Source organism: Lolium rigidum, unplaced genomic scaffold, assembly GCF_022539505.1.
Source record: "Lolium rigidum isolate FL_2022 unplaced genomic scaffold, APGP_CSIRO_Lrig_0.1 contig_5526_1, whole genome shotgun sequence".
Lineage (NCBI taxonomy): Eukaryota > Viridiplantae > Streptophyta > Magnoliopsida > Poales > Poaceae > Lolium > Lolium rigidum.
Window position 1 is genome coordinate 497,489 of NW_025900948.1, and position 12,858 is coordinate 510,346.

At 42.2% G+C, this 12,858-nt stretch overlaps 1 protein-coding gene across 1 annotated transcript; it reads left to right on the forward strand.

Annotated features, from left to right (window-relative positions):
- The first annotated feature begins 1,060 nt into the window (after positions 1–1,060).
- On the forward strand, positions 1,061–7,219 carry LOC124681755. The gene is made up of 10 exons (XM_047216582.1): positions 1,061–1,103; positions 2,205–3,087; positions 3,327–3,456; positions 3,551–4,008; positions 4,124–4,204; positions 4,301–4,399; positions 5,478–5,636; positions 5,722–5,808; positions 5,911–5,982; positions 6,601–7,219. The coding sequence occupies exons 2-10, from the start codon at positions 2,302–2,304 to the stop codon at positions 6,910–6,912; spliced, it is 2,184 nt and encodes a 727-aa protein (XP_047072538.1). The 5' UTR covers positions 1,061–1,103; positions 2,205–2,301; the 3' UTR covers positions 6,913–7,219.
- The last annotated feature ends 5,639 nt before the right edge of the window (positions 7,220–12,858 follow it).

Below are 12,858 nucleotides of genomic sequence, written 5' to 3' on the forward strand. Positions count from 1 at the left end.
AGTTTCATCTTTATGTCGATTGGTTCGAGTGGAATTCAACGAGCTTGTTATTCTTGCAGGCCACCACATCCAAGATGATTTGGTTTTCATGTTTTTCAAGAACATAGTTTGTTGCATTTCCTCCGTCCAAAAAATAGTTACTCAATTTTTTCTACGATGGATGTATCTATAACTAAAATATATCTATAAAATTGAGGGACAGAGATTTGGTGCACATGAGCACAACTGATCTCACTTCAAAAAAAATTTAAAAATCATATTTCTAAGCTTCACAAAAATCTGAAAATAAATCATGATGTAGCCGGTATTGTATCCCATAATCGTGTAAATTTTCAACTGAAAATAATGTGTATTTTAGGCTGCACAAAAATAACAAATGCATAGATCTGAGTATAGTGATTCAAATCTACAAAAAGAAAACAGATTTTGTCATTTTTGTATAGGTAAAAAAACAAAACATTTGAAATTGAGATTTTGTAGGTTAGTGGGGTACATCATTAGGTAATTTAAGAAACTTTTTACATAATTTTTTAAAACATATAAATATAATTTTCGATTTTTTTAATACGGTGAGAGCACTGATGCTCATGATCCAATATGACTTTTCGAGCAGCTTGTTTTAGAGACGGAGCGAGGAAAGCGTATACACTTGCACAAGTGAGAGCATAGCATGACTCATAGACAGCTGCCCCATCAACACTACACGAAGGAGAAACCTTGATCTGGTGGTTGATCCGAGTTGGACTAGAATCTCATCAACGGCCAGATAAGGTTCCACGTAGAACCGGCTCCACCATACCGTCTCCGGGACGAGAAAAGACCAGACTACCCCTGTCCGCCCTCCAATCTCGCGCTGGTCCCCTCTCCGTGCTGCCTCTCGCTCTATTCCCCCGCTCACCGGCGCCGCCCCTGCCCCCGCCGACGCCGCCCGCAGCCCGGAGCTCCGGCGCCCCGAACACGCTCTCCCCGCGGAGGTCCGACGCCGCCAGGCGCCCACCCCGCTCCCTCCGCCGCCGCCCTCCCCATCAGTCGAGCCCCGACGCCGTGCGGCCTCCCCGTCCCCGCCCTCCCCGTGGACCTCCGCCGCCGCCGAACTGCGGCTCCTCAGGTGCCGGTCCTTCGCTTCCCTGTACGTTCCGTCCCGTGATTTCTGCAGTCCCTTAATAAACCCTAGGTTTTGGGCGTGGAGGTTGATAGGAGACCTGGAAGGGATGTGATGCTGCTCTGTGTCTGACCCGTGGACTTACCTGCTGGCCTCGTGAACTTATTTCTAGAATGCGACTGTCCCTGCAGAGGAATCAGTGTTTGGGAGTGAATTTATCTGGGAATAGTGTTTAGCTGATCGATCGATCTGTTTTCGTGTTAAGCAGAGCGATTGTTTTGGTTCTCTTGTCTTGCTGGAAGTTTCTACTGTGGCTTAGTGAATTTGTCGATTCGGAGTTTGTTAGAAACGGAGAATCATGGGCTTGTTATTGGGGATGATGTGCTCGAGCTCCGTGGCATTAGGCAAGCAACTTAGCAAGCAAAATTTGGTTTAAGAATGATATTTTTATCGTTGCCTATCAAGATGAGTGCTACACTTCAGTATTTGGGATCATATTTCTCTGGTTGCTTTTTTGCCTCCCGTAGAGGGTTAAATTTCCTTTGCAAGAAATCTTCATTGTATACTTGAGATGTCCTGGTTGGATGGATTATGAAACTCGATGTATGTTAGTCTATACAAATAACTAAGCGTGCAAGTGCCAGCATCTTTTTGAGCTATGTGCCTTTCTGGTCACAGCTGCTTTTGGGTTTTCTTTGCTACTCAATTTAAAGAGAAGCTTACACAAATCCTAAAGAAAATTAGTTACTGTGAGCAGGGGCCAAATAATAAGAAACAGTTGGCTTGTATATAATGTCTAGTTCTGGCTGAAGTTGTTAGTTCACCAGGATCTGATCCCATGATGATTCTGAATCCAATTAGTTTAAGCCCCAAAGGAAAACATTCACTTGTTTTTTTTTTCACATGATTAGTCCAGCCCCATGATTTGTTCAATATGGTCTGTTGCTAATTACGAATGCCAACGTAAATCCATGATCAGCATAATCCCGTGTAGCAGTTATAAATAATCTTGAATTCTTGACCCTTTACTTGCTTTGAAGTATGTGAGTGTTAGCATAATCTATTTTCAAATCAATATCTCTGATATGTTGTTCTGTATCTGCAGGTAGGCTTTGACCAAGGGAAGATGGAACTCCTTGCGCGTGAGCTGCTGTGACGCATTGACTAAACTGTGCATCTACTGCGTCTTGAGTGAAATCATGGCTCGAAAAGGAAGTCAAAGTAAAAGTGGTACGAATCACGCTTCACCTAACCGACAAAATACAACTAATGGTGACATACTAAATACACCAGAAAGAGATGCAGTGCACAGCGAAGATCCAAGTTCACATCTTCAAGGTAAACCAGATGGTTCTGGAGGGAACAGTGGCCAGAAAACAAGAACCAACAACAAGAATAACAGAAGCAATGACTCCTCCTTGGGTAAATCTGATGACATAGCTTCATGTAAACAGCAACCAGTGGATACCAGTACTGATACGAAAAATCCAGAAGAACGTGAGCTACCTTTCAACACTACAAAATTAAGAAGAGACAGCAAGAAATCCTCAAGGCGTGGCTTTGGTAAAAAAACATCAGTAGAACAGACTCCATTGCGTATTTTGACAGAACAAGTCAAGGAGAAGACCAGGCAGGTTGCTTCCATGGCTGCATCCTTTTTCAGAGCCTCGATGATGTACGTGATGGAAGAAAGCAAAGTATTGATTGAGAGAAATAGGCCAGCTATCACTGCTTTCATGGCTATGACAGAGAAAGGGCGTACCTATGTCCTTAGCAAAACTGAGTATGTTTATCCTATTGTTCGGGCCTGGATGTTTAGTGCTGGAAAGTTGATGTTGCTCTTATTGACTGTTTGGTTAGACTGCAACATAAGGGGCTTCGATTCTTTGCTACGTCTGGGGACAAACTCTCTTCTTGCTGTGCTTTGGTGCAGCATGTTGTCAATTTTTGCAATGATTGGGATAACGAAAACGGTCATGTTCATGGTATGTCTCAATCATCTTTCTTCCTTTTAGTTGACTAGGTTATCAACATAAGTTTTCACTTGGTCCATATTTATTGGCTGCACTTCCCTCCCATGAGTGTCAACGTAGTTTCAGGATTCTGATCACCAGTTTTTTTTTACTGTACTCCCTTGCTTAAAACTTCAAATTTTCAGTGAAAGCAGATGTGCTTAATGTCTTGGTGATGTTTTCATCCTTGCTGTTTTCTCTTCGTGATCTAGGTGATTGCTGCTTCTGTGGCTGCCTTTGTTGGTCTTGGTTTTGCTGTCCTGATTGTTGCTGTGCTTGCGGTGGTGATTTTGTGGTTGTATGGAAGCTTTTGGATAACAAGCACCGTAATAATTGTTGGAGGTCATATTCTACGACTTATTTACTATTCCTCTGATACCAGTCTTATTAGACATTTCGTAGCGTACAAAATTCTCTAACATCGCTTAAATTACAGGTGCTTCCTTTTTGTTGAAGCATGAACGATTTGCTCTCTTTGTGACCTGCCTATATTCAATGTATTGTGCAAGAAGCTACATTGGATGGCTTGGTTTACTTTTGAGCTTGAACTTGTCTTTTTTTTCAAGTGACGTTCTAGTCCAGTTCCTGAAGAAAAATGTGGACAGTGAAAAATTTAATGATTCTTCAAGGAATTCTGAGCAAAATTCAGACAGATCAGGCAACTTCTTTGGCGGATTTCAACAATCATCAAAAGATAGCACCTCACAGTCTGGATATGGCCAATCATCTGATCGCGGCCCAGGTGATCCGTCGACAAGCGGGGCTGAGAAAGAGTTAACCTCTGAAGATGAAGTGGCACGTCTATTGAACTGTACTGATCACTATTCAGCATTTGGATTCCGTCCGTATGAAGTGATAGATGTGTCATTACTCAAGAGAGAATACAAGAAAAAGGTGATGATAAATATAAACTGATTTCACTTGTATGAGTGCTTTTATTTCCTCAAATGATGCATTTTCATACGAATATTCATTCACTCTTTCTTGATTGTGATTATTGATTTTGCAGGCTATGTTAGTCCATCCTGATAAGAACATGGGCAATGATAAAGCTGCTGATGCATTTAAAAAGCTTCAAAACGCATACGAGGTCTGTATCTATTCCTTGTTGAAATAGTCAGGTACCCAATTAAAATGCATCTTTGTAAGAGATCATGTATTCATGAGGTCGCAACTGAACACACAGGTCCTTCTTGATTCTTTGAAAAGGAAGACATATGACGATGAGTTAAGGAGAGAGGAGCTATTAAACTACTTCAGGCGGTTTCAGGGTGCTTCTCAAAAGGTTTCTTAGTTACTCTTTACCAAATGATGTTTCGTGTTTACGCTTTACTTGACTTCCCTTATATCTTCTTTCTTCGAAGTAGTTTTAGGTGTCATTCTTGTAACTGCCTTCAACTGCTTCTAATCTACTGTTAGAGGAAAGGTACCCAGTTTAGCTGGACTGAAGAATTACCCAATTCTGGTCAAGTTTCAGTTAGTTTGACATGTTTTTGAAGTGCATATGACTATATGAGGGTTTGCGTGGAGTAAAACTGAACTGACAGAAGTCACTTGACTACTTACCATCTGAATCGGGCTTTGCCCGAGTTGAGGTTACTGGATTTGCAATATTGCAGTGTGTTCTTTTTATTAAAAAAAAATCGGTCTCAATTATTTTAGGAATCTATTTGAATTTTAAAAGCCTGCCTCAGGAATTGTTTTAGCTATAGTTAGTGAAAGTTGATTTGACCAAGGGATTTGTATGGAATTTACTGGTCAGTTTTGTTAAGTTAAATATTTTTGTGGGCACACCATGTGTTGGAAGAACATCATATTGAGCTGTCCTCAAGCACTGATATATACATGGTTGCTGATGGTTTGAATGGTGAGACTGGCTCAATTGTTTTGTACACCAAGTTTCCTTGATTATTTGGATGCAAAAAAGCTGGATTATGGTTTTGCTGCTATATTTTTTGATGTGAAAGCGACTTTATACAGTAGACAGTTTGAATTGTTGGAAATAAAAATAAAATCATGTCATAGATGAATGCATGATAGCTTCATGTGTTTTCAGTGCAGCCATTTGTTCTCACTATGAATATTAAGGAATGTAAAAAAATATTCTTGAAATTTTTCCATCAATGCTTTATGTTAGTTTAGTGTTTGGGAAATGTTTATTTTGGTTTAACAAATAACAACCCATTCCGTCAAGATGGTCTTAGATAAAAATAGAAAACAACAATATATATAGTATCTAAATATTAATGCAGGTTCATAGTCTTCACAGTTTACTATAAATTTATCCTCCTTACAAAGTATCAAATATGATGTAATCATCCGATAGGTGTGATTTCTTTGCTGTTTTATTTTAATTTTACTAGAAAGGAGGATATGGTACGTTCTATCAAGGGTTTAGCCCTTCTGAAGGTGTTGATGAAGGACCTTCTGGTCTATCAAGAAGAATAGCCTGCAAGAAATGCGGTGATTTCCATCTGTGGATTTATACAGGAAGACCCAAGTTGCAGGGCAGATGGTGTCAGGTATTTTCTTTTGTTATATGCTTGTGGTTGCTTTTCAGGTATTAATGAATGTTCTCTAAAAGTTATTTTATTTTCTATGTCACAGGATTGCAAAGAGTTTCATCAAGCTAAAGATGGCGATGGATGGGTTGAACAGTCATTTCAACCTGTTCTGTTTGGGATGCTGCACAAGGTAATGCCAGATTATTGAAACCCATAATGTGAACACTCACAAATACTTTATCCATCACAAATGTGTTTTGACTGACGTGTTATGGTATGTACTGTTATGCAGCCCGATTCGCCTCATGCATTTGTCTGTGCTGAAAGCAACATTTTCGATGTCACCGAGTGGTTCAGCTGTCAGGTGATTCAGATCTTTGATACAAATTTTTAGATATTTCTATGAATTCTTTCTGTGCTGTAGATTGACTGCTCATAAATATGTTCTCTGGTCAGTATATATTCATGACTACTGTACATCATGCCTAAACGTTTACCTATTTCAAGCACTGAAATCCACTGCTAGGTCATGACAACTATTACTCTGTGAGCAAGGACTTCGTGCTAGCTATTGTCTTAATTTCAGTAAGGAGACCAGTTGCCAATGTTAGTTTGAAATTTAGCCTAGGGCCTGGGTGGACTGTCTCCAGTTTTCTTGTACTCCCTCCGTCACATAATATAAGATGTTATTTTACCCAATATGTGAGCATATTGGTTGTAATAACATCTTATATTATGGGACGGAGGGAGTATTATTTATGAAGTTAAAAAACAATATGCCATGAACAGGAAAATAGTAGACTGATTAAGTGAGTATAGTTAAAGATATAGAGAATTTGCATCATATCTGAAATCTAAGGTATCCTTTGGAGTAATACACACACCCATGTGTAGATGTAATTTCGCACCCCACTTAGTGAGTAGATGGAGAAGTAAACAACTTTCTGAACTGACATATCCAAATTTCTGTTTTCTTCTCCAGGGAATGAGATGCCCAGCGAACACCCACAAGCCGAGCTTCCATGTTAACGCGAGCTTGGCAAAGCAAGGTAGTGGCAAAGGGAGCACCTCAGGTCCGAGGGGTGGAGGGTTCCCAAACGGCGCAAACATGGATGGAGTGATCGATGAGGAGTTCTTTGAGTGGCTGCAGAATGCTATGCAGTCTGGTGCGTTTGAAAATTCCGGTGACCCTCCATCTCCGGGCAGTGGAAATAATGCAAAGAGTAGTAGTGGTGGTGGTGGTGGTGGCGGTAACAGTAACAAGAAAAAGAGGAAGGGAAAGAAGCAATGGTAACTGAAGGAGGTTAATGATGGTCACTATTCTGGACAGGGAGAAGATAAATAAACGATTTTGAGTATATCCACGCAAGACAACGGCCAACATGGTTTTTCCTGGATGCAGACTGGCTAGCTAGGTTTGGTAAGAGAGTGTGAACCATCCTGATTCAACTGGGTAAGATTTCAAAATTTCGAGAATCGAAATTCAGACAAAAAAGAGCATGTATGTGTTGGGAATGCTGGTGGATATGTGACTTTCTTACCAACTTGTTGAAGCCCAAAAAGGCTATCCTAAGTGCAAGAAATATATCATTATCTGCAAACTTCTATTTTTCTGAGTACAAATTTGCCAAAAAGAGAGGAGTTAGCTCAAAATAGTGCTGGAAGCTTTCGTTTGCTGTAGTTCTCATTGTTTTCTTACTGGACGCTGCATCGCATTGGTAAATATTTTTCATCACTCATTAGGCACATTCCACACGCACACATTAGTTGGGGACGAGTTGGAGGAGGACCAACCGTGACGGCAACAATGACTTGTCTTGTATAATAACACAAACTTTAAAATCTTAGTCACGTTTGTGGTGGACCCGTTAGGCGCTCCTGCGTCTGGATCAACTGGAGGACCCAGCCTACGCCCTCAACTGCCCGCTACGAGACACGTATGATCATCTAGAGTGGGAACTGCAGCGCTGCTCCGGGTTCCGTGGTGACGACGAGATCAACTATGACATTGCCCCGACCGAGGTCGTGAAGATGGAGAAGGAGGAGCCGCCGACCGTCGAGAGGGAGCTGTTCAGTGGTGACTGGTGAGAACATCCCGGGGAAGAATGTCTAGGGCGACACCGATGACTATCTTGGCTTCCTCGCATGAGAGGCAAAGAAGGCCAAGGCCATGAAGATGGAGGACCAACCCCCCATCATGCAACCCGTGCTGGAGGAAGAGGAGAGCCACATAAGGTCACCGAGTTGGTGGGCCTTGCCCTGCAGCTGCATTTGTCGTCGCTAGCGCGGGGTTCCTGCCACTCTATCGGGGAAGCCACACCGCTGGGCTGCACATGCACTGATCCTCCTCGGCCTCGCTTGCATCGCCATGGACCCGTACATCATCAAGCCATTGGCCTGCGCCTGAGCAGGCCCCTTCCAGGTACCATGGGACCGGCGGCCCATGCCTGCACTAGCCCCTCCAGCGCCGGTGGAAGCAGCAACTCCGCTACGACCTGCCCCATGCCGATGCTCGCCGACATTGGATCAGATGAAATCATAATCACCTTGTAGGCCCTAAAGTACAAGCAGTGTTTACTTACTTAAGGCGAAGCTAATCCATTCATCTCGATGACAATATGTTCAAAATGTATTTTTACCGAGAAGGTATATGGTTTTACGGTTTTAAGCTATTGTATTTGCGTTTTCATAGCTTTTCTCTTTGAATTTTTCCGCATGGTTGCTTTTTGTTTGATAAAGGCGGTGGTAGTTGTTTTGAAGGATAACTAATCAAGGGGCAACTTGGGTATGCTTTAACTTTAGATAGGATCTATGCAATCAATTTCTCTGAAAAAAGTAGGTTTAAATATTTGATTTTTTTACAACAAACAGCAGCACGATACATGCAACCCCTAAAAGTTGCAACTTTAAATTCTACCTATGCTGAAGAAGCTAAAACTGAAGCTATAGCGTGCGAGGATGGTGTGTTGTTGGCCATGCAATGGAGTGATAAGCCGGTGATGCTTGAGCTAGATTGCAAAGTTCTCATCGATACTATAAATGAGAAAACTCGAGACCGGTCACCATTAGCTCATCTGATAACAAATGTTAGAGAATTGTGTAAGGGTAATAGAACTATTATTATTGCACCACTATGGTTTCGTCACTGCCGTCTTCGTTTGTGGAGGAGGGAGGGGTGGATGCTCGATTGACAGAGTCTATCCCTCCCCCCACTATAGGCGCGGCAGCAGGTTCGGGTACTACGTCACCTCCACCGACCCGGCTGCGCCTTCTTCACCGACCCCAGCTACATCTCCTTCACCGACCCCAACGTCGTCTCCTTCACTGTTTCCGGCCACGACTCCTTCACCGACGCCGACTACTACACCTTCGGTGCTCCTGGGGACTGAGGTTGTGGTATCACCACCCTCTACGCCTCCACCGAGGGCATCGGCGACGTGGGGTGGCGACTCTTCTGCACGCCGGAGTGGGCGATTTGGACTCACAACGGATGGGGGGTCTGCCACGGATGAGGACACCATGAAGAAGGCGATGCGTCGTAAAGCGATACAAAACTTGGACTCTTCTGGTATGCACAATTCATCTAAGTCTTTTCTTTCTTTTTCGTCTCCGGTTATATCCTCTAAGCTCAATAGTTTAGGCATTAAACTGGGTAGTAATGAAAAAGAAGTTTTTGTTTCGACTAGGGTCTTGAGGCATATGAAATTTGATCGTACTACGGTTATTCCTAAAGTTTCGACCGTGTTGGACTCCACCTATTTGGATGAGGATGAAACGATTGCCACATCAGATGGTCAGCTTCTTTCTCATCTTGTGGGTGAGGTGTCGGAGGTGGGTTTGGATGAGGAAGACCTCTACTCTTTATATGAGTTAAAGGCATCTCGCCGGAAATCCAAATCTTCCTCTAAAGCCGCGGAAACGGTATTTTTTTTCCAAATCCCCCATTGTTTCCCAATGAATGGCATGTTTGCGAATAGCAGAGGTCTTGGTGAATTGGTTAAACATTTGCATTTTGTTGATTGCATTAGGGATCATAATTTGGACTTTTTGGCTATTTCTGAGACGGGTAGACGGGATTTCTCGCAAAGTCTACTTAACCGTATATCCCGTGATATTGACTTTACGTGGATATCTAGTCCACCCCATGGTAGATCCGGGGGTATCCTGCTCGGTGTCAGATCAGACACGATGGAGGTGTTAGCTCATTCAATGGGGGAATTCCACATTAGAAATCGAGCTCACAACTTCATTTGGAGTCTTATCGCCGTGTACGGGGCTGCCCAGGAGGATTCCAAGGCTGCCTTCCTTCGTGAATTGGTTAATCTTGCAAAAGATAACCCACATCCTATGCTCATAGGGGGGATTTTAATTTGTTGAGATTTCCATTCGGGAAGAGTAGAGGCAGGTTTGACAATCACTGGCCCTTTCTATTCAATGCAGTCATTGATAACTTGGATTTAAGAGAGGTGTCAATGGTTGGAAGACATTTTACTTGGGCTAATAATCTTCCGGAACCTATATATGAGAAACTAGATCATGTACTGATGGACACCGACTAGGAATTGAAATTTCCAATGGTAACAGTACGTGCTCTAGAACACATTATAGGTTTTTCGGATCATGCTCCCATACTTTTGACCACTGGAACACCTAGACCACCGTCTACCCGCCGGTTTAAGTTTGAAATTGGATGGCTAGAACGGGATGGTTTTCATGATATGGTTAAAAGAATTTGGGAAAGACCTGTTGCAAATGGCTCCCCGATACAGAGGTGGAATAATAAAATGCATGCATTACGCAAACACCTGTCTGGTTGGGCTCGTCATACAACAGGTTTAGTTAAGAAAGAAAAGCAACGACTTACATCTATCATAGATGACCTCGAGTCTATTGCAGAAGTTTGTCTTTTATCCGCAGAGGAGATTGAGCTAAAAAGCCAATCCAATGCGGATATAGAAAAACTTTTGCGAGAAGAGGAGCTTAAAATGGTACCAACGAATATAAATCTCAATTTATTCTTGAAGGAGATTCGAATACAATATACTTCCATTGTGTTACCGACGGCAGGCATAGGAAGAGAATTATTCGTTCTCTGGTACGAGAAGAGGGCACGATTGAGGGCCATGATCAGCTGAAGTCGTATATTACAAATTACTATAAAGGTCTGTTCGGCGCACCAGTGGAAGGAAACTTCTCTCTGGATGAGTCTAGAACAGATGATGTTCCCCAAGTTTTCGATGAGGAAAATAACTTTCTTACTGCGCCTTATTCAGAGGACGAAATAAGAAAGGCAGTTTTCCAAATGGAACACAACAAAGCCCCGTGTACTGATGGCTTCGCTGCTGAGTTCTATCAGTCTTTTTGGGATGTCATCAAGTCCGATCTTCTAGATTTGTTTGCTGATCTTCATGCTGGAACAACTAGAGTTGTTTCGCCTAAACTTTGGTGAGATTATTTTACTGCCTAAGGTTAATGAAGCCGAAAGGATTCAACAATATCGACCTATCTGTCTCCTTAATGTTAGCTTTAAAATTTTCACTAAGGTTGCCACAATTAGGCTGAAAACGGTGGTTGACCATGTAGTCCGACCTTCACAAACTGCTTTTATGCAAGAGCGTAACATCCTGGATGGGGTGGGTGTCCTCCATGAAACAGCTCACGAACTACATCGAAAGAAGTTGAATGGGGTTTTATTAAAGATTAATTTCGAAAAAGCCTATGATAAGGTGAAGTGGTCTTTCTTGCAACAAACTGTCAGAATGAAAGTTTTTTCTGAAGAGTGGCGCGCTCTAATTCATAGTCTTGTCTCGGGGGTAAGTGTTGCCATTAAAGTCAATGACGATGTTGGTAATTACGTTCAAACCAAGAAGGGACTAAGACAAGGTGATCCATTATCAGCAATCCTATTTAACATAGTGGCGGATATGATTGAACGTGCAAAGTCTGAAGGTCAAATTGAAGGAGTTGTTCCCCATCTAGTGGATGGTGGATTTTCCATTCTTCAATATGCCGACGATACAATTCTTTTTATGGAACATGACATCAAAAAAGCTAGAAACCTGAAGTTAATTCTTTCAGCGTTCGAGCAATTATCGGGTCTAAAAATTAATTTCCATAAGAGTGAGTTGTTTTGTTTTGGCGAGGCCTAAGATCATGTTGCTCTGTATGCTGATTTATTTGGTTGCGGACAAGGCCAATTTTCTATCAACTATTTGGGAATCCCGATTCATTATCGGAGACTTACCAATGCGGACTGGAAATATGTGGAGGAAATATTACAAATTCGATTATGTAGTTGGAAAGGCAAATTACTATCCCTAGGCGGAAGATTAGTTCTTACAGTACTAAACAATATGATATTGTATATGATATCTTTTTCCAGCTACCTAAAAGAGTCTTAAAAAGATTTGATTATTTCTGATCAAGATTCTTCTGGCAAAGGGATAGTGAAAAGCGTAAATACCGTCTGGCTAGATGGAATGTGTTGTGCCGCCTTAAAGAGCATGGCGATCTTGGCATTGAAGACCTCCAGGTTAAGAATAGGGCCCTACTTGGTAAATGGCTGTTCAAGCTACTAACCGAGGATGACATTTGGCAAACACTCCTAAAGAGGAAGTATATTGGCTCGAAGGCGTTATGCCAGGTATATTGGAAACCTGGGGATTCGCATTTCTGGGCTGGTCTTATGGCAACGAAGAGATTCTTCTTTCCATATGGAACTTTATCTATTAGTGATGGGTCGGAGATTCGTTTCTGGGAGGATAAATGGCTAGGTAATGCCACACTTCGAGAACAATATCCGGCATTGTACAATATTGTGCGTCACAAGGGCGATACTATCGCTAGGGTGTTGGAAACTTTCCCACCGAATGTGGCATTCAGAAGAAGCCTCATTGGACCTGGGCAGGATTCATGGAATCAATTTCTACAGCGACTAGAGTCGATACATCTATCGCATGGGTCAGATGAGTTTCGCTGGAATCTTACTGAGAGTGGTTCATTCTCGGTGGCTTCTATGTACAATGTGCTAATCCAGCCGGACATTCCTGTTGATAATAACTCAAAAATTTGGAAGATGAAGATACCACTTAAAACAAAAGTGTTTACGTGGTATCTTCGTCGAGGAGTCATCCTCACCAAAGATAACCTTGCTAAACGCAATTGGCACGGAAGTAAGAAGTGTGTCTTTTGTCATCATGACGAGACTATAAAACACTTATTCTTCCAGTGTAAATTAGCT